Source organism: Labrus bergylta, chromosome 7 (assembly GCF_963930695.1).
Source record: "Labrus bergylta chromosome 7, fLabBer1.1, whole genome shotgun sequence".
Lineage (NCBI taxonomy): Eukaryota > Metazoa > Chordata > Actinopteri > Labriformes > Labridae > Labrus > Labrus bergylta.
Genome location: NC_089201.1, coordinates 17,185,989 through 17,208,784, shown reverse-complemented (window position 1 = coordinate 17,208,784; position 22,796 = coordinate 17,185,989). Strand labels below are relative to the sequence as shown.

The 22,796-nt window shown below is 39.1% G+C and overlaps 1 protein-coding gene across 1 annotated transcript; it reads left to right on the top strand.

Moving 5' to 3' along the window:
• Positions 1-1,217: 1,217 nt before the first annotated feature.
• On the top strand, positions 1,218-22,332 carry slc6a15 (solute carrier family 6 member 15). The gene is made up of 12 exons (XM_020637201.3): positions 1,218-1,374; positions 3,071-3,598; positions 8,332-8,489; positions 9,213-9,339; positions 9,444-9,625; positions 13,996-14,106; positions 15,752-15,993; positions 16,955-17,153; positions 17,788-17,980; positions 18,780-18,939; positions 19,586-19,748; positions 21,002-22,332. The coding sequence occupies exons 2-12, from the start codon at positions 3,298-3,300 to the stop codon at positions 21,380-21,382; spliced, it is 2,217 nt and encodes a 738-aa protein (XP_020492857.1). The 5' UTR covers positions 1,218-1,374; positions 3,071-3,297; the 3' UTR covers positions 21,383-22,332.
• The last annotated feature ends 464 nt before the right edge of the window (positions 22,333-22,796 follow it).

Below are 22,796 nucleotides of genomic sequence, written 5' to 3'. Positions count from 1 at the left end.
TACACTCTCAAACTCTAACCACACAGTACAATATGACTTTACTTTTGCCGCCAAAAGTTTCATCATGAACAAAAGCTTTTCTTTGCTAAGCTTAACTTTGATGATGGCAACAGAAAAATATGGATCCACGCTCAATTAAGCGATTCATGTTTATGAATAGAGATAATAGCTTTTATATCAGTATTTATCATGTCAACTATGCAAGATTAAAATCATTCAATTAATCCAACAAGAACCAACTCTGTTTATGTGGTACTAAATGGTCATTTTTATCTAAAAGTGGCTGTAATATTTTATATATATATATATATATATAAGTCCCCAGTTAAAGATAAAAAATGGAGGTACAATACTTCCTGCAGAAAAGTAGAAAGGCAGAGGTTTCAAAGAGGCACAGTAGCTTTATTTGAGTAAATATACTTTACTACATTTAACCATTATGTCTTAACTTTAGCTTTGTGATATCTGGTCAGCCCTATACAGCCTTAAAAGCCTGCCTGATTCATGTTTTATACCCGGACTAAATGCGTAACACAATGACAAGATCTGTAGGTTTAGGCTACCATATAAATAGGATAAAGAATTATGTAAGTAGCCTATTACTTTGATATAGGAGTCTTTAATTGATCTTGATGTTAAAATAGTTTACAGTAAGATCATAAATTAAATGTGGATTCATTAAAAAACAAAAAGAGATGTGCCCCCTACACAATTCTAAGGTTGGTTAGATGCAGGGCTATTGGTTATTGTTTCTTTTGTTTCTTTTGTTTCCTGTTTCTCTTTTTCTCAGTTGAAATGGTTAAAATACCACGAAGATTGCGTTTTCGGTGAAATCCTAAAAAGGAACCTACATGTCCGTACTATAAGGCAGAACAATAATTAAAAAAAAAGAACCGGCATCATGTCCGAATTATTAAATAACAAATTAAAGAAATGAGCGTTTATAAACAGAGGCACATTGCAATCTTCCATGAGAGAATCCATTTGTAGTGGAATGTACCAAGTAGACTTATAGGGGTGTTCGGGGATACAACGATGCTAATTACACCTTAAATATACAATTTCACAACACTTTTATCCGTAGGTATTTATACTAGATACTTTTTGACGTTTATTCGGTAAAATAAATCATGATTAATGTTTTATAAAGGAGCCAATCATATGGACCTGGTAGGCGGAGCCCCCCTCTCAGCGTGCCGTGTTTCTGGCTGAGATAAAGAGAAGAGGCAGTCGGAGTCTGGGTAGCACATTCATTCACTGGTCGGACTGGTTCATTGATACGCACATTCATAATGTCTGCCCCGTGCATGTGCTCTCACAATTTCATTCCTTGAGACTCATGATTTCAGAAAAGGACGACTGTTATTCAAACTGGTGAGTACTAACCACAGCTTGTTTAATTAGTAATATCAGGAAGGTGTTGAAGGCATGGCATGGTGGTGTGTGTGTGGATGTAAGAGTGTGTGTGTGTGAGACTCGGGTACCAGTGAGCAGGATGTGGCTGGCCAGTGAATGATGAAACATCTCACATGGATGTCATGAAGGCTGGGCGGGAGGGAGAGAGAGAGAGAAATGATTTATTGGCATTCCTCAGGGAACAATTTGTGCCTCGGTACAACAACGAGCCACATTGCACCGGTGTGTTTCCCCTTTTTCTAAAAAAAAAAAAAAAAAAAAAAATCCGCATTTTTCTAATTGCATTGAATCGTCAACCCGTTTTTGTCTCATCATGCCTGAGTGACATTGTGCAGACCCTCTGAGCGCTCATCCTACCCAACCTAAAGCCAAACAAAGCCGTATTTAAAGCGACCAGTGCGATGCCATTTCCTATCGCAGCCTCCATAAGAATTGCAGTGAAGGTTACTCAGCATCCTCGCTCCCTTTGGCTGCTGCTGTGTTGCGTTCACTGGATTATGAAACGAAGGCCTTTACCACATACAAACCAGGCTAATCTGGAAGCGTTAAATCAAAGCTATTAATCACTTGATCCTCTAGCTGCTGAAAGAGGGGGGGGGGGGGGGGGGGGGCATGTTGTGTTTCTGTTAAAATATGGGCGAAAATTCCGGCGTTTTATGAAAGTATGTGAGGGGGTGGGGATGTGTAAAATGTACTAGGACGCCACAGGATAATGTCTGTTGTTTAAGAGAAGCATGTTGCGCACCTTAATCCGCCTTTTAAGTGTCCACACCCTTGAATGCTATTCATAGTAAAAATCATCACCTAGTGTTTCCTCTGTCCTCAGATAAACCCAGCACATGTCTGCTCATATTTGCTGTATTTTAGAAGATGTAATTTCGCCTATTGGGGCTTTTCCCATCCCAAGGAGCTGCAGTGAAAAGAAGTGTTTGGGTTCCTATGCAAATGCCCTTCTCCCTTCAATAATTCAGGAGGCTGGAAACACGATAGTCTCCATACCACGACCTGTCCCTGTCCAAGTCCACCGCCAGGCTAATGTTCCCCCGGCGTTTACTTATCCCACAGAATAACGAGTTGCAATAAAATGATCCCCATCGATGTTGCTGCCAAAGCCAGACATGTGATTTTCATGTGAGAAATAACTCTGCATACCCGTGATTCTCTTCATGGACTTTTTTCAGAGTCAGATAAAATTGTGTGGGATCATGGACATTGGAAACTTTTGCATTTCATGTAAATCAAAAATATCGTACAAATCCGACTTGAAAAATGTGCTGCTCAGGTTATTCAGTCACTTAACCTTACTCAGTACTTCTGTTGTATTGGTCTGGATAAATGGATAATGTCTTGTGTGAAATGTTTGAGTAACAATTTAACTACAGATCATTAAAATGAAATAGTTCACTAAAAGTCCCATCTTTTTCTCATTTGCCAAACATAGCTGACTTTGGTTACACAAAGTTCATTCGGGGTGAAACCAGTCACAGATGCAATTTATGGTAGGAGATTAGAGACTAGCAAAGCAATCAAGCTAAACTGATGACTGAGTTTGAGCAGAAACCATTCTTTGTGTTTTATCAATGACAAGCCATCACCAAAACCTCCTTTGTTATTTTGCTTTTACTTACTGCAATTGTTTCTGTTTTCTCTGTAGACATTTGGTGATGATGAAGAAGTAACCACTCCCTGATCAAACCTCAACCTCAACCTCCTAAAAAACTGTTCTCAAAAACTGAACCAAACTCCTTTATAAAAAAAAAAAACTTGCATCTTTGCACAGTCAAAGTTCAAACAGTGACTTTTCACACACGCCTGGCCTTGCCCCTTTCAGCTTGACAACCAAAAAGACGTTCCACCCTTTGCACTTGTTTGCTTTATCAAATGCCCAAAAACAGCAAGGCCGTCAAGAGAGAGCTTGACGAGGATGTCACAGAGTCTCACAAGGACCTGCTTTCCAATGAGGACGCCTGCGACGATTCCTTCAAGAAGACCTCGTTGATCGTCAATAACCATGAAGGGGATGGGAAAGAGTGTGATGTTGAGGAAGGGGGCTCGGATGGTGAGGAGGAGGAACGCCCGGCCTGGAACAGCAAGCTCCAGTACATCCTGGCCCAGGTTGGCTTCTCTGTAGGCCTGGGCAACGTCTGGAGGTTCCCCTACCTGTGTCAGAAGAATGGAGGGGGTGAGTTTTACCAAATGTCCTACTTAAGATTTCCCTGTCATGGTTGTAGCTTACAAAATGGAAAAAAGTAATGAACTTAATGATAGTCTTTGCAATAGAAATTATAGTGGGTTGTGTGATTCAGAGGTATAAGATTGATTGATGTGGACAAAACTGTCTGCTGCAACTTTAACTGTATTCAGAAAACCTGGCTGAGGTGGAGTGATACACACTGTGAAAAGTCCCAGTGGTGGTGTGCTCTAGATCAGCACTCATTGAATCTCTCTTGTCCAATTAGATTGCTTGGTTGGTACTTGTAAGATATCACGGTTAAACTGTGTCTATGAGTCAAAGGACAGTTCTAGTTGTAACAACACCAGAATTCATTTTATAGTTTTGAAAAAAGTTTAAGTTTCACAATTTACAGTAAGTAAGTAAACAGGTTTGCCGACATACAGGTTTTACATCAAGGTGAAACCAAAAGTGTACACACCCACAATGCCGGTAATAACGGCTAACATATGAGAAAATGTGAACGTGCCACAATGCCAAGAAGAGTAGGTCAGAGTTGGGTAATAATAAAACTGATAGTACTATATTATCTTCAATGGAGTTTAAAAAAAAAAACTTTTACAATAAATCTGTGGTTATCCAGCAAGCTTAGGCTAACACATGACTAAAATGCAAACTAAGCACAACATTGTATAATTTGGGAACCAGTATTAAATCAGTATTGTATTTATTATTATTGAAGGTAAAGAATAGGTAGGTGTGTGTTGTATGCTATTTTAGTGGAAAGTAAAAAAAAAAGATTGACATATGGTTCACTTCCATCGCCTTGAGTAGAATCAGGCGTATCGCATCACTTTCTTTTTTAAATTATTAACAACCCAGACGTGTTTGAAAAAGCCTTTCTATATTCCCAGATAACAGATGCAAAGTCTTCCTCTTTTCCTCTGTGATACAGCTTTTATGTGGGTCAGAGATTCAGAAAACGATAATGTGACTTTTATCATAACACTGATTTGAATTTGTCTCCAGTCCAGTTGAAGGGTGCTGTTTTAATGTCCACTCCATGTCTATGTACACATCTCAAATGTGCTATGTTAACACATTGCATTGTAAGAAAGACCAACAAGATACCCTTAAATAGTCTCACAACTTATCAGACTGCAATTCTTGGAAGCTAAAAAGGACTCATAATGATTTGTTTTGAAATGTGAATCATGAAAAATGCCACAGATACAGGTTATATGATATACTGAACAATGTGGTAGGTATTACATGTGAGCTTTTCTATGTGGAAGAAAGATGGGGAAGTAGAATTGGTCCTATTTGGTCTGCAAAATGTTCAGTGATCTTCAGGACTGACATAAGAGCCAACCTGTGTCTCTGTTGGTGTGTAGCTTGTGACATTTCTCTAACAACAACAGATTACCCAGATATATATCCTTGTAAAACTCCTGGCAAAATGTAGGAAATCATTTTATGAACAGCTGTGGTTCTAAGCATTTAAGTCGAATAACAACACTCAATGCTGCGCTCAAACCACATTTCCCATAATGCCCTTAATTGAACATATCTGTATTTTAACCCTCCACACAAAGTGTTGTTGGAATACAATTAAGACTCACTGCTGGCTCGAATGTGTCCTGGGGAGGTGATAAGGTGTTGCAATTCCCACCTGGAGATTATGTAGAGCTCCCTCACTAAAGCTGATTAAATGAAACCGTCTCAAACAGGTTGTCCATGTAGCACATGAAGTCTAGATAGTTCATTTGAATTGTCTTTTATCATTTGCAATGTGATCCGAGTCAAGTTGGTTTGAATAGTTTTTTTTATCATTTTCAATGCTTATGTGTGTTTCTCCACAACAGTAATGATTCCTGTTACACTCCAAGCCCCAGAAATGCATAGAAAGAAAGACCAATTATCATGGCCAATCACTCACTTTACATGTCTACATGTAGACCAGGTCGCTTTAAACCAGTCTATAGAATCTGCTTTCTCGTACCTTTTCAAATTGTATATTAAATTATTATTCCCATATCACAGTCACAAATTTATATTGTTACGATTTTGGCCATTTTTTAAGTATAACATTGGAAAACAGTAATTTGAAATGAACCTCAATTTAATCATTTTGTATGATTTTTTTTTTAGATTTGCATACTGCAGCTAAGGATAGTTCTCTGGTTATTTGATACTAGAACAGAGACTGTGTCTGCTTTTGCATGCAAGGGCAGAACTTTGTCTTTGACTTGTGCCAATGTGCAGTTTAAAGCACAAGGTAATACATTCTAACAAGGTGGCACAAAAACATTAAATACACTTAAATGTAAATGTAAATTACACTAAAGTAAATATTGAGGGGTGGTAAATACGTGCTATGTGCATGATGAGGAAGCAGGCTGACTTTACTGATCAAGATATGACTGACTGACTGTTTAAAAGGTCAAAGACATTATCCGAACATTTTTAGATTTTTCAATATGGTCAGAAACAGAGGGCTACACTTGGTCTGTGTAGAATGATGGTCCCCTGTTTGTATTGTAAGTCTGTATGTGTGTGTGTGTGAGCTGGGTGAGTTCAGTTCAAATCAGCACCTCTCATTAGACTCTTTCATGTTTTCAGGTCTGTTCTAATCAGCTCTGGTCGCCCTGCTGTGTTCAACTGTAATTATATTAAAATGGGACATGTCTGAGTGTGTTTCACTCTATGTGTGTGTGTGTGTGTGTGTGTGTGTGTGTGTGTGTGTGTGTGTGTGTACTCTAGCTACATATTTAATCCAAACCCCAGGAACCTTTGTGACAGAAATAAACCCCAAATTTGCCAAAAGCTGAACAAGAGTTTGTTAAACCCATTGACAGTGCATACAAGTATAACGCCATCTACCAACACCTTTTCTTGCATCTGGTACTTCCTGGTAACACTTACAGGCCAAACTTGCTATGCTGTTTTTATAGGAATTGTGCAACTTGTTAAAAGAATACAGAGGTGGAAATAACATGTCATATGATGAGTGATATATGTTGAATATTTCATTTCTGCTCATACTGCATGTATGTCATTTATCCATGCTCCCATGTTATTGTAAATAGATAATGATATCTGTGTTAATACTACTACGGCAAGGTAAACAGAAGAACTTTTTGATACTATCATTTGATATCACGTGGTATGGAAGTATCATAACTTTTGAGACTGTCATTGTACATAGCAATGATGGTGCTGCTAAAAATTGCAGAAATGTCCCTGATCTGTACAATGCCTTGCCTGGATAAATCTTTTCTTTTTTTTTTCTCACACTTTTATGTATTGCAAGTGAAGAGAACCGTGAAGCTATTTTTAAGAAAAAGATGAAATGAGCTCTTATCATGCTGTTTGCTTTTTCAAAGTGCCATCAAAGTGTTCGTAAAGTCCAAAGGAGACGGTTGAGGGATTTAAAAGACAATGGAAACCAGAGGGGTTTTTTGATGCTTGCGGATGTCAAAGCCTCCTCTCAGAATGAACTGTGTACTCAGTGAACCAGAATTGGATGTTTTAATATTAGAAACCTAATAGTTTACTGTCCATACACAAACACCCTTGCTTAAAACAACAGATAGACATACACATCCTGTCTGTGACCACTCTCATCTAAGCCCAACCTGGGAGGGACAGCAGGAAAGGATCTGAATGAACGTCCTGCCAGATAAAAACAATAAACTGTGTTGAAACAGTGATGAAACTAATCTGAAAACAATACACCCATAGTGGAAGTTTTGACGCCGTCATCAGCGACGCAGACATTACACTCAGTCTTTCCGCCTTAATTTTTTGATGTTGTGGTTTTTACCTGAATGAAGGGGGAGGGGTCACAAAAGGGGGATTTTTGAACGTGCGGCATCACTGCTGTTAAACCACAAGTATGACTTCAAAAAGTTTGTTTTCAAGAGTTTACCATCTGGCTTTTCCATCGGTGGTGTGCAGTTTTAGAATGATGCAATGGTTTCTTCCAGTTTTCCATGTTTGAGGGTCTAAAAATGTGACATATACTTTATACTGTACAATATGTAACAGGGAAATAAAAAGATACATTATTTAAAAAACTGTTGCTGCTAAACACATGTGACCACTGGCTGTAACTTCTAAATAAGATTTTAAGGTTCCCTAAGTCTTCTTCAGCCATCATGTGCCTGGTTGTCTTTGTTCACAAGTGCTCCATACTCCTCTGTATTTTATTGCACCACTCTATTATTGCCTGTCTAGATGTTAGTCATTCACCCTGAAACTTTAATTCTAGAGAGGAATGCCGCCTTTGTAATATGCCTCAAAGTAATCCCACTGTAATTGAGGTAATGTTAGACTTCAGTATCTCTCCTGGTTTCAAGAATTATTTGATTGCACCACACACCACTGGGGATGTTTAAGGTAGAGGTGCACACATGCAGCACAGCAGATGCTTGTATAATAATGAGCATTTGTGTTTGCTTTAGATAATGAAATGGATAACGACGTTAAAGAAGCTGCTGTGTGTTTTTATGTGTTTTTAGGAAAATGTGTCCCCATCAGGGAGAAGAAGAATAGTTAAAGTTTACAAGGCTTAGCTGTGTGTTTGTGTGAGTTAAGCATGTGGCAGATAGAGGGATTAAGTAAAACTGGTGTATGTGTTTTTTTCTCAGAACTAAATTGGGGTCACCTCACAGTTATCTGATGATACAGTCTGTGCGAAACTCATTTAATTGTGTTCTCTGTATTGTTTTGACTGGTAGGAGCGTACCTGGTGCCCTATCTCATCCTGCTGATATTGATTGGCATCCCGCTGTTCTTCCTGGAGCTCGCAGTGGGACAGCGCATCCGCAGGGGCAGCATCGGGGTTTGGAACTACATCAGCCCTAGACTGGGAGGCATCGGCTTTGCCAGCTGTGTGGTGAGTACGACACTGGGGCTTCAATCAGCTCTCCTATACCACAAAGTGTGGCAAAAAGAATGAGAATTTGACAACAGAAATGTTAGGCTAAGTTATCCTGCTATGAAAAGACACGTGACAATACATTGAAAATTGTTTCTTGACATGTAAAGTAACAATTTACAAGTTTGAAATTAATAATGCAATATTTAACAATAGTGCCATCAACATATATTCAATAACATAAAGATGTCTTTGCTGTAAACAAACAAACAAAAAAAATCTTAATTCATATTATGTGAAAACACATTGAAGTAAATTCTAGTTTTGTTTATTTTAAATTGACCACAATAAACAGGTGTCCTCACTTTTGTCAGTGTAAAGTTACAGTCCCCTTTTGGTACTATAGGACAGTATGTGTGTGATACACCTTAAACAACCTTTTCTAAGCTAAACCTCCTTTATTGTGTCTTTCTATTGTGCACAAATAGTTTGCCTTGATATTAATTGGACTACAGGAGCTATGAATAGCTGAAACAGTAGCAGCATTTGCTGTTTGTAAATTGTTCTTTGATGGATGCCCAAATTACAAAAAAACATGAGGAGACTGTTGTTAAAAAAAGAGAAATTGCAAGGTGTGTTGTCCAGACCAGTTACATGTTTGCTGTAGGTCTTTTTTAGCTATCAATGCACTTTTTCTTTTTTTGATTTTGTCTGAAGTTGACTTGCCCTTCTTGCCTGTAGGTGTGCTTCTTCGTGGCTCTCTACTACAATGTCATCATCAGCTGGAGCCTGTTTTACTTCTCCCAGTCCTTCCAGCAGCCTCTGCCATGGCATGAGTGTCCACTCGTCAAGAACAAGACCAACACATGTGAGAAAATGATATATTGAGACCAGGCCCTGGGTTCCTGAGCAACACATAACAGAACTGTAGTAGACAAAGCTAAGGATTTACCGCAACCATTTTGTTTATAGATGTGGTGCCGGAGTGTGAGAAGAGTTCAGCCACCACCTACTACTGGTATCGTGAGGCCCTTAACATCTCTGACAGCATCTCTGAGGGGGGAGGACTCAACTGGAAGATGACAGTGTGCCTGCTGGCTGCCTGGTCGATGGTATGCCTCGCCATGATCAAGGGAATTCAGTCTTCTGGGAAGGTAAGGAAGATTTGGTTTTCTGTTAGCATCTCCGCCTGTTACACTTCAAATTTTCACTCGCTGACATAATTACAAGTAGGACATTGGTCAGAAGAAGAGGCAGTTCGTGAGAGGAAAAGAACATAGGAAATGGCTTACTTCAGCTGCCCTGAAATCTTGGCCAGCAGCTTGGCCTACTTAACTACTCAAATACAACTTTTGTACCCTGAAAAATAGGGAACAGTGACAGAAACAAAAGGCCTGTTTTGTGTTTTGGAAAATCCTCTCACACATAATTAGCTAACTTTTAAGGTAGAGGCTCAGAAAGTGTGAAAGGTATTTGTGCCTGGTTAAAAGACACTAAATGACTACTGTAATATGACTTGACAAATTTTTCTAATGATATAGCTTCAGAAACAAGCCTGAGACCTCATGTGATCTTGTGTGGGATTTCTGGATCAGCTTACTTTATCTTAGAGCAGTAAAGCTGACAGTAGCGTGACTAGCATCCGGAAGGGATTAGCTCATTGGCCAAAAGGTTGGCGTTTGCTTGCATACTCACCCCACTCCTCTCTTTTTACAGGTGATCTCTATCATTCCACACTTTCCCATATCATATGACAAGCATTAGCCCGGTGTGCTTCTGAGGTCACCGTCAAGCTTGCGCTAATTGGAAAAAATTGGTGAAACTTTTTAATCTTCCTGGAGAGTAAGCTTTGATGGGGAAGTCATTTGATTTTGGTATTATCCCTACTTCTTATGCCAGACCTGGGCTGGGTTACTACAACGTTTTAGGTCAAGCTTAATTCAGTGTTTTTGATATTTTTCTTTGTCTCGATTGAGTTAGTTCTTACAGAATTTTTCTGATCATAACTAACTTGAATAAGTCTTAGTAATTGAGCAAAGACCTTGGAGATTTGACTCTTTACTCTGCAGCTCTTTGTTTGTTTGTTTTGAACCTACTACTAACCTGAAGAGACACTAAGATGAGGAAAAGAAACAGCTAGCAGCCAAAGACAAGTGACGCTGAAGGTTGTATGCTTGCATGTTAGCCATAACAGCTTTCTTCGTTAGCTTCTTAGGATCTTAGCCTTGCTAGTCCATTTATACCAAGCATCTCTTGAAAAATTAGAAGTTCTAAATGATTTATTTTATGTGGTCGATGGTCGAACAACTTTTTGGTAATAGCACGGTCTCTCTCAGCTTTGTAGAAAGTGTTTGAATTGTAAATACAGTCTAGTTATTCGATATTAATTATTATTGGAGAAAAAAAACATGGCTGTCACCAGCTAAATGAGTTTTCCCGCCTTCACTCCAGATATTGTCCTTAACTCAAGTCTAATCCCAGCAGCTGTCTGCTGTTTGCTTGGCTCTAACGGGTCCTTGTCTTTCACGCTGCATTCATCGCAACAGCTGCAGACAAAACAAGATGGATGCCTTGAACAACAGAGGTGCTTTAATCTTGGCCTATATCACAGTAGCTTAGTGGCACTAGACAGTCTCGTTTCCTCTGCCAGCCACATGCTGCAGCCTGGCAAGAAATGTCACTGATAACCACAATCACTTTCACAATCACCTTTATCTCTGTTGTTGCTGTCAAGAGACATAAAGGTTGTGCAGTTCCTTCCACTGACATTCAGAAACTGAAATGAATAGTTAAAACTAAGATGCTCATATTGGGTTAGTTAGTGCAAAAACAGGCAAACAGGAACCACCCAAGCTGCTTGTTAATGGTACAGTTTTGCCAGATGGTTTTCCTTCGACTACCTGGCGTGTCTGGATGGCCTTTTCAGTTGGCCACAGTAGAAATGGGCATGAACTTTCCCCACGAAGGGGCCAGCTCCAAGTGTCTTTGAAGTTTAATCAGCACAGTGCACAACAAAAGAATATTAATGCCCTCTCCGTCCGTGTTCACAAAAGCCTTTTCCGAAGAATATCCCTACAGCGAGCCGCATTTCTCTCCCCTTTTTGTGTGTGTGGGTGGGCGTGAAAGGGATCAGACCATTTTGGTTACCATGGTTATACGCGCTCTTTTGGCTTGGCTTGATTGTCAAGAGTGTGTCAAAAAGGAGAGTGGGGGAGGGGAGTGATTACAAAATGATGAAATTCAAGTGTTTTAAAGTTGCCCAACACCATTTCAAGTATCAAACTGTGAAAAATTATTACTTTCAGATGTAAAATAATCTTTAGATTACTGACACTCTGTGCATGATGACAAGTACACGTCTGTAACCATGAAACTCAACTTTTTCTATCAATTCACAAAGATAACAGTACAGTTCTCGGAGTGTGACCTTTGCAAGCAGCACATGTTTTCAGCCATGACATATAATCTTTCATTCTCTTCATTCAAGATTTATTTTTGGGCTTTTTGTGCCTTTTTTTTTAATTTTAAAATTTTATTTTATTTGACCTTTATTTATCCAGGAAAGTCCCACTGAGATTAAAAACCTCTTTTTCAAGGGAGTCCTGGCCAAGAGGCAGCAAAAGTTACACAGTCACACTCACAACATACATAATTGAGAGATAGGACAGTGGATAGAGTCAGAAATCAGGGAGAGAGAGAGAGTGGGGAATGACATGCGGGAAAGGAGCCACAGGCTGGATTCCAACCTGGGCCGCCTGCTCAGAAGACCACAGCCTCCATACATGGGGCGTGCGCATCAACCACTGCGCCACCAGCGCCCCCATTCTCTTCTTTGATAGAAAATAAGACTTATCACACAGAATAGCAGCCTGCCTGGCTTTGTGCTGACCGAGGTCATCGCTATGTGCTCATAAAAAGGGGCACTGAGTTGATCAGAAAAGAGCTTTCAAGAACAAAGGAAGACTAAGCAAAGAAAACGTAACTATTGTAACTATGATGTTCAACTTTTAAATGTTTAGATTTGTATTGCTTTTAGCTTATGTGTAGTTTAACAAAACATTTATGTCTTTGTAAAATTGAAACACACAGCAGGGATTTCCCCAGTATGATTTCCTGCAAAGGTAGAACCTGCACTGTGAAATCCCAAAACTTAGCAAGTTTTTTGTCTAATCTCTCATCAGAAATATCTAGTTACACTTATTTTAAGCCACATTAATTTGCAAGTCTAGATAAAAATCTTATTTCAAGATATAATAGATATAATATAAATCACAGAAAAAGCCTCCATTGCTTGTACTAAGTAAAAAAAATATCTACCAGTGGGGCATGAAATGAGATATACGGTACTACCTAATTTTGAAAGTACATCTCGTTTCAAGACACTCAACATATAAATGTATTTTTTACTGATTTTGTTCTTACTTACATACCGTATTTTTGTGTTTTATGTCTTGAAATAAGAGTTTTATCTGGACTTGTCAAGTTAGTGTAGAGATATTATAGACTGAAAATCAGACAAATATACATGTTCAGTGTGTTTAGGCTTCACAACCCATACATTACAGAAGGACAAAGCTACATTTCACCTTCTCCTTCAGAGCTATGTATGGACCACCATGTAGGAGCCTTAAGGTCTCTGAATCACGCTAAACAAGTGTATGACTCAGTCCCAAACCATCTCTCAATGCCTGCACCCAAACCACACTACCAGGCCTGTAAAGCAACATGTCACAGTTGAGTGTCTGAGTCAGGCCTCTCAGCCTTTTAAGTACTGTATTGCCTCGTCTACACAGAGGAGGAGGAGAAGGAAGAAAAAAAAAAAAAAAAGAGGCCCACTGTCTAATTAGCAAGATAATTGGACAAAGGGTCTTGCACAGGCTCAGCAGCTATACCAGATCAGGCCTCTGTCCCTGCTGAGTTCGGTTACACAACTTTTATGGTACATTAAGTCATCACCACCACGTGCAGTGAGTGATGATGGCAAAGATTCATGAAATTAAGTCTAGAAAATATGTCTTAAACTTTCACAAAGATGCAGACTCAAATCATTGACAAGGAACAAATGAGCGAAAAGGGGAGGACAATGTAAACTTATTTTTACCTGCATTGAACCGTCATCTTCAAAAAACAGAACTGCCAAGGGTTTCCTCTTCTTTCTGAAAAAAGAGATGTTACTGTTGGATTAACATGAACTATTATGTTTATTAGTTATAGTATACTATTAAGAATGCATGTATGTAAATGTATTTTAATTGTTATGCGACCTTGTTGAGCTTGTTGTCCTTGGTTATATCTCCAAGTATGTTCATTTCTGTGTACATATACTGATCATCTGACCCTGATTGTGACTAAGTTTAAACTGTAATTACTGTTTTATTTATGCATTCATTCATTCAAAGTCTTAGTTTTATTCCTTTAAGGTAGAATTAAGACATGATCAAACATGAGGAGTGACCTTACAACTTGCTTCTGCTGTTTATACCCGTGTGTTTATGGTTTACCAGGACTGATTATTTTCTTGCAGGTGATGTACTTCAGCTCCCTGTTCCCGTACGTTGTGTTGATTTGCTTCCTGGTGCGTGCTCTGCTGCTCGAGGGCTCAATGGATGGGATTCGACACATGTTCACACCCAAGGTAACATTTTCCAATCATTTTCTAATCTACCAATTATTTTGTGTTTAAAATGCCAAAAGTAGGGACATGTGCACACACCAGAGCTCCAATGTGACCTTTTCGAAATCTGAGTTAGTCTGACCAATAATGGGGAACACAGATATGTTCAGTTTACTTTTTTGTAAAGATTTATTTTGGGGCTTTTTGCCTTTATTCTATAGGACAGCGGATAGTTGAAACCCAGGGCGCCCACTTCAAAAACGTTTGCCTCTGTACATCGGGTGCGACCTGACCACTAGACCATCTGCGCCTCATTAGGGTTTTGATTTCATATGACAAAAAGGAATCAAATACTCAGTTTTGAAAAGCCTTGAAGAGCAAAAAAAAAAAAAAGTTTTCTTGGTAAACGTTGCCTGTGAATTTTCTTTCAATCAACTTCCTTGAAGCTCTGCTTTGAGTAAGAGACATTGGTTGAAAATGTAGAAACACTGCCTGGATATCCGCCTCTATACCATCTGTTACATGTATCTTCTTTTAAATCTCTTCTGAATACCTATTTTTTATCAAAAGTCCTTTTAAAATATTTATTTTATCCATTGTGTTTTATTTATTTCTTGTCTCTTTTGGTTAATTGTTCCTCTATTGTTTGTGTTGATTTTTATGTTTTTTGTAAGGATTTTTGACCAGTACAAAACAAAACAAATATTTATACAACTTTATTAAAACACTAGTAGAAATAAGTGCACATCAGGGCTTTGTGCATTACAAACCAGACAGTTAAATTAAGTCCACTGGCTGCTGAAAAAAAAAAGAAGCTGAACTCAAAAATTAAATCTGCACTGTGATTGGCTGGCTTTTTAGCAGTAACAGGCCAATGGCACCTCAGGCTGCAGAATCATATCACCATGGAAACTGCAGGAGTCAACTGAGGTTTTATGTAACCAACCAGCCAAGGAAGACGCTCACTCACAGCAGAGTGTGTCCGTCTGTCTGCATCACGTGTCTGCTCAGTCTCGACGGTTGACATCTTAAGACTTCAAAAGAAACGTTCTGTCACCATCTTCTCCCGTGCTCATCAAAGTCCTGCTGCGTGTGTGCTCTGCTTTGTTCGCACGCCGAACATTTTGAGGTCCTTGTAATAGAGAACGAGCACCAGGAAACTGTCAAAATGCCAGCTGCCATTTGGAAAGAAAGTACAATGAGAATCAGCAAAATACAGACATAAATAAATATTAGGATGAAATTACAAACTCATGAAGATTTATTACCTCTACATGTATTGTCCCCAAAGTGAAACCTCTCTTACAGCCTGGAGGAGCACAAAGCAACCTCCAGCCATGTCACTCTTAAGTCTGAAACATTGGCCAAATTATGCAAATGTGAATTATGTTCTGTTTGTAAGATGTTCAGTAGGCAGAGCACTATCCTGTTGGACTTCAGGGGCTCCTTAAATTAATGACTTTGTATTAATTTTCATCATATTTGTCAGGCTGTGTAGGCTATTTAGTCAATATGGGGAAGCATTTATAATCATTAAAGGAATCTGTGACTGAATCACACTTATATCTTCATGATAATACAGGAATAACTGTTTTACTTCAGTGGTAGCCTTAAACATCGACTTTGTTACCAAACTAAGCCAACTCTATCTGTATCATGCTTTCAGTTGGAGATCATGTTGGAGCCTAAGGTTTGGAGAGAAGCTGCAACCCAGGTCTTCTTTGCTCTGGGCCTCGGCTTCGGCGGTGTCATCGCCTTTTCCAGCTACAACAAGCGGGACAACAACTGCCACTTTGACGCCGTCTTGGTGTCTTTTATCAATTTCTTCACCTCTGTGCTGGCCACCCTGGTGGTGTTCGCTGTGCTGGGCTTTAAAGCCAACATAATGATCATCAAGTGTGTCAATCTGTGAGTACTAGCTTCTTCTCACACTAAGATATTTTTAGACTGCACTTGTGTTTCCTGTAGACCATCAAGGGGCTCGTCTGTAATTTCAGGTGTGAAAGGAACTCACAGTTAAATGGGGATTGTGGCTTTTCTTTTTGTTTTTAAAGTGGCTCTGAAAACTTTGAGTCATTAGACGTTAGAATCCAAAGGTCTTACAGCGATAGGGTTTACACAACTGTGTATCTCTGGACATGATTCCTCTAAAGGATTTAGAAGTATGAAGTATGAAATTCGATTAGCCAACCCAGACCTCAAACAGCAATTGCCCAAGAATAGCATAGCAACGGTTAAGTCAGCAAGGCCGCAGACCTATGTTTCAAGCTTTGGGTTCTTCCACTCAATGAGTCACATTCAGCATTAAATGAGTGGAATTCTTCTTCCTCAAAACCACAGAGCAAGAGTATAAAGAATGTATTTGATGTAAGGGCATTATGATAATAGAATTTTGAACATCAATCTGAAGCTAAACAATCATCGATATATGTTTCAATACTCCGGCAACATCAGCTGATGAAGAAATTAACGAATAAGACCAAAATCGTTTTTTATACCAGGTTGTAAACATGTTTATTTCTGCTGACAATTTTTTATATGGGGTGTGTATGGGACTTCTGGGTCTTTTGGAGCCAGCCTCAAGTGGACATTCGAGGAACTGCAGTTTTTTGCACTTGTGCATTAAATTACATTTTTTAACATCGGAGTTTGCCGCTTGGCATTTGATGGTTGTCAAATTGATAATTGTTGACCTTGAAACGAGGAGTCTGCATTTGTCTACATCTGGCTGTAATCATTGACCCGTTGTTTCAAAACTTTGTGAAAACCTAAGATACATCTTTTGTTGTAAATTAGCACAATAAAGAAAAACTTTACACAATTAGCAACAGTTGCTAACTATTAATCATTTATTCCTTTTTTTTTTTAGGAACTCAAAGAAGATTGTGTCGTTGTTGGGAAATGGCATTGAAGAAAGCCTGATCCCCCATCATATCAACCTCACTCTGCCTGCCCAGGTCAGCAAGGAGGACTACCTTGAGATGTTTAACGTCATCAAAATGGTGAAGGAGGACGACTTTCCTAAACTGGGACTGGAAGACTGCAGTATTGAGGCTGAGCTCAATAAGGTATTTGCAAAATAAAATAAAAAAGTTGCATCAAAATTGGATGGCAGGTTTGATTCGACTCCCATACCTGTAATATAAACATTATAGCTAGCAGCATGTTAGCTTAGCTGACCATAGCTTAGCACAAAGTCAAACTAGTACAATAGACAAAATCTCCCAACCAGCACCTAAAAAGTTAATGTTCCCTGATTTCGTACAATTCATTTGTCTAATTAACAAAACCTTGTTTGGTTGTGCGCTGTGCCTTCCTGGAGTCTTGTTGTTACTGTAGGCTAAGCTAACCTACTGCTTGATTGATGTACTTTCTGAAGATGTCCCCTAGAATGACAGACTATTTCTTTCACTTGATTTAAACAACAAAAATTGAATCATTCTCACTGATAGACTGTTTAGCTTTAAGGATGTTAATCTGCTGTAAAGGTCCAACAATTTCTGCTTATGTTTTGATATAAAAGCTTTCAAGGGAAGGGAAGGATTTTTTTTCCAGTCAACAGCTCAGAGGATTTGAATGTAAAACAGAAGAGACTGTTGGGCTTTTAGTCTTTTTAGATAAAATCCCCCTAATTAAGGATAAAATAAAGCCCCTGACTATTGAATTTTAACCTCTTGTTCTTTTTCTCTCCACCTACAATAGGCGGTCCAAGGCACAGGCTTGGCTTTCATTGCCTTCACGGAGGCCATGACCCACTTCCCAGCCTCGCCCTTCTGGTCTGTCATGTTCTTCCTCATGCTGGTTAACCTTGGCCTGGGCAGCATGTTTGGCACCATTGAGGGCATCCTCACTCCACTGATTGACACTTTCAAAGTCCGCAAGGAATTTCTTACAGGTTTGAGACACCTTATATTTAATTTGTTTCCAAGCCTGCAATCTGAAGGTATTCTGTAATAGCATTGGGTACATAAACGCAGGTATTATTGGTAAGATATCTTACATAAGTCAGTTGATCCAGGATTGCAAATAGTTCTCTGCAGACTTCCTGTATGTTGAATATTGAGGTTGTCTTTTTCAAGCATAATATCTGAAGCAATATTGCCATTAGGAAATAGGAAATGGTATACAGACTCTGCAACTTACCCAGACAGCGTAGGTTGCGTAATATTAATTTAAATATTTCCATATTTACAAGTTTTTAAACTAACAGTAACTTTGAGTATACTTAGTATTCTTTTGAAGAGAGAGATATTTTGATTTATTTTAATGTTATGTTTAAATCTCAACACAAAGTCTTATACTGTAGGTATTTTATTATTTTTGAATGCACAGCTGCTGCTACTTGATACCAATTGACTCCCAGGAACTGAAACTAAGAAAATCTAACCCTTTTTCTTACATGCTGAACCAAAAAAATACCATATGAATCCAAAAGTAAGCTCCTCCCTTAAAGAAAGGAGTAGACGGAATAAAATACATCACAAAATAGTTAGAGAAAAATAGCCACTGGGAGAAACAATAAAACAGGTTTGATAAATGATCACTCTACAGATGCAGGCTGTCTCACTGGTTGTTATATTGGTCCCACTCTACTCAGACTTCTTCTCTAACTTTAAATATAGACCTGCACATCTCACAGTTACTATAACACATCTTCCAGTATGCACAGTAACTAACCTGCTCCTCTCTTGCAGTGGGATGCTGCGTGTTGGCCTTCTCCATTGGGCTCCTGTTCGTTCAGCGCTCAGGGAACTACTTTGTGGCCATGTTTGACGACTACTCGGCTACTTTGCCACTGCTCATAGTGGTGGTACTGGAGAACGTGGCGGTCGCTTGGGTTTACGGGATCGATAAGTAAGTACACCACATAATCGTCAGCATATTGACATTTTTTGTCTGAATAACACATTATTTGAAGCACAAAACTTGTAGCAAAAGAACTTGAATTAACTGGATTTTTAAGGTGACCACATTATTATCTTCATATTTAAAATGTTGCACATAATAAGAAAAGAAGAACCTATACAGGAAATATTGCGTCATTCACAATTAAGAATAGTATAATTTGGCTTTTTGTAAATGAACAAAAATGAATCCATGAGGATTAAAGTCTGCATTCATTGACAGTTTATTCAAATCTTAATTTATATATCTTTTTATTATTTATATGTTAATAATCTTTTATAATTTGTATTATATATTTAATGCAAACTTACTTGGTATGACCTTGCATAGCCTAACAGTCTGAACTTATGGTAGTTTCATACACTACATGTTGTAACTGTTCCTGAAGGCAACTATTTTTGGAACCATTCCTTTTGTACTTTGTTTGAATGAGACAATTACATAAAAGCTGTATAAATAGCATAAAAAGGCCATCGGGGTTATGAAGAAAAATTATGAAGCAATAATGAATTCTTCACCACAAACATCTGATCTCACCTCTTGCTGTGTCGCTCTCTGTTCCCCCCCCCCCTTGCCTCTCCACCACTCCCTTCAGGTTCTTTGAAGACCTGAAGGACATGCTGGGCTTTACGCCGTACCGTTTCTACTACTACATGTGGAAGTACATCACACCCATCCTGCTTCTGGTTCTCCTGGGCTCCAGCTTCGTCCAGCTGGCTATGACGCCACCCAGTTACAGTGCCTGGATACAGGAGGAGGTGAGTAACAGCTCTGGCCCGCTGTCTCCTTGGACCAGGGTTCAATGGGGGTGGAAGTTGTCTCACTTGTTACAAAACCAGAAACAAGTACAAAGCCAATTAAAGGGTTCAAAGTGATGATGCAGTGGCTAAAAATGGATGATAAACAAACATGCATGCATCTTTATTCTTTAGACTAACAATAGGATCGAGGGCCACCGTAGAAATGATACAGGCACCTTTAAGATTAGAGAGGCTGGTCATTTAAAAGGTTCAGACCAGAGGAACACATTTTGCATGCATGTACTTGTTGAGAGTACAGTGGGGCTCACACTTCTCGGCACACCAGAGCAGCTAATGAAGTTTAACTGCAGCTGAACTAATCCGCACTGTGAGATGGATTCATTTAATGATTTATCATTGTTTTTCTTGAAGTGCAGACTCTTAATGCGTTCAAGTAGACTCCTGAGAAGAAGTGGTGAAATCAGGGCTGCGGTCATTTCAGTTATCATTTAAAAAATTAGATGTGTAAAAACACTGCTTACAATATCCAACGTAATGCTTGGACACTGTCAAACTTAGCAGTCATCAAATTCAGCATGAGAGCCAAACGTGAACGTTTTTAAGTTTGAATCTTAAAGAAGTACACTTTTCTCTATCCTGTTTGAATTAAATATGTTTCAACAAGAATGAGGAGAACTTTTTTTTTTAATTCACAGTGTCACAACTTTTTTTTTGGACCTGGTATTATTCTCTAAAAAACATCATAACAAAACATTTATGAAATGAGCATTGCCATTTCTACAAGGTTGCCATATTTGTATTACATTTAAATTCCAACTTAAAGTCTACAACCAATTTATATTTATATTTGAAAGTGAAAAGCAGAATAAAACTCGCTTATAAAACTGAACTTGAGAATGTAAGCCTACTTGTGTTGGAGACAAAGAAATGTATAGACTTAAAAAAGACAACCTAAGCCTTGAAGGAAATGAGCAAAAGTGTGATTTGACATAAAATTCTTTATAGTCCATGAAGTAGGCTTTTGTATAAACCAGCATCTACTGAATAAACTGATCACAAGATGATGTGAGTCACAACCTGAGGGGCTAACCAGCCCTGCTTAATACTGTAAATACTTCAGGCCTGCATTCCTGCCATTTAAGCTGTTCTACTGCCAACTATAATCAGCACTGAGAAAAAACCCAAAAACATTTGGCACATTTAAACCCACTTACCCACTTGTTCTTTTTTTTTTTTTTTTTGTCCTCCAGGCCAAGGAGCAGAGCATGATTTTCCCTCCATGGGGCATCGTGGTCTGCATCTCCCTGGTGGTGATGGCCATCATGCCCGTGCCCGTGGTCTTCGGCCTGCGCTACTTCAACATCATCGACGAGAACACTAGCGGACTCTCCACTGTCTCCTACAAGAAGGGCCGCATCATCAAGGAGAGCGCCCGGCCGGGGGAGGACGACGACGCCAGCCTGATCCAAGGCAAGTCACCCAGCGAGGCCCCATCACCGATGCCTGGGAACAGCATCTACCGCAAGCAGAGCAACGGTGGCGGTCCTGACGCCGACACCGCTCCAAACGGCCGTTATGGTATTGGTTACCTGATGGCCGATATGCCGGATATTCCCGAGTCGGACTTATAGACTGACTGTAAAATAAGCCCTGCCAAACTGGCCTTTCCTCCCCCTCCACCCCTTCTGCGTGCGTTTAGTTGGCTATAACATTGATGTATATTTCACTTGTACTGTATATTCCTTGTAGATATCGTAGCTGCTACCTTTTTTTGTCATCTCTGAACCTTAGCTGACTGTCTACAGAAACGAAAAAAAAAAAGAAAGTGTGGGAATAAATGTCATCCTCGTCTTACCCTTCTCTCCTTTGCTTGGCTGTGTCCCAAACTCTCCTCTAGCTCCTTCTCCCTCAAATGTTTGACCCCGCCCCTTTGCAGATAAGGTGTAAGCAATAAGGTGGACCCACCACCGGGCCTACTTGAACAAAAAAATCAGCAAAGAAGAAAGCAAACAAGAGGGTTAAGGTGGTTAGAGGCGAGACTTGGGACTAAAACTGTGTCTATGGGAAGTGTAAATCACGCCAGCCTCAAGTCCTGCTGTGTAAAATGGTAACTTGTGTACACTATGACTAACCTTACTGCTGGCCAACAAGTACTGAGATTATTAGCAGTGTAGCCGCTCCGGATAGCGTAATGATGCAAGAAAGTTGAAGTGAACCGAGTTCAAACAGCAAAAGGATGGCCTTTGAAAATCCCTCCCGTGATTGTCTGCGACTAAAGTGTGCCTAAGTAGTTTATATTTGTTTATAGAATACATGACAGATGTTGTATATTTAAGGTATTCTGTAAATACAATATAAATATTATAAATATATTTATCTTGATAGTTTGGATATCAGAACATCATGTTTTTAAGGTTCAGAGGTACTGCAAATCCTTAACTCTCACGTCTTTGTTTTTTACTAATGTGCTGTCAATGTTTGTGAGGACCGAGTCCTTCCTGTAAATATTTTTTTCCATGAAATGGCTTCAGATGCAATGTCTTTTTTTCCCGTCAAGATTAAAGATCAAATATGGTCCAGACCCTGAAAGTCATGTGTGTCATTTGTTGTTTGGTGGTGGTCTTTTCGCTGGCCACATGGCAGATTGTTCATTAAATGCATTATGGGTAACAGAGGCGTCATGCTCATTCAAACTCTGACAGGATTGTTCTCATCTTATTATTAATAATTTTTAAAAAAGTAGCGGTAAATATTATTTCAAGTATGGAAGAAATCTGCTACGTAAAGCGATGAAAAAATGAGCAATTAGGACGTGAGGAATTCTGCATGATTTAAAGACAGGGTTGGTCATTTTCAAAAACGAGCATGATTTTGAAATTAGCATTCCCTCAGTGCTCCGTCTAAAGCCACACCCCTCTCTTACATGCAGCCTAGCGCTTGCATTGTGTAGAAATGATGTCGTCTCATGTCTCATTAGTAAGTAAATTCTAAACTTCATCATACATGTAAAAAAAACAACTGATTATTTAACTACTCACAACGGCT

Bases quoted from the DNA above. Each gene is read 5' to 3' on its own strand.
- slc6a15 (XM_020637201.3), top strand. From the start codon at position 3,298: ATGCCCAAAAACAGCAAGGCCGTCAAGAGAGAGCTTGACGAGGATGTC. The intron at 3,599-8,331 runs GTGAGTTTTACC...TTTGACTGGTAG, and splicing joins GTGTCAGAAGAATGGAGGGG to GAGCGTACCTGGTGCCCTAT. The intron at 18,940-19,585 runs GTAAGTACACCA...CACTCCCTTCAG, and splicing joins TGGGTTTACGGGATCGATAA to GTTCTTTGAAGACCTGAAGG.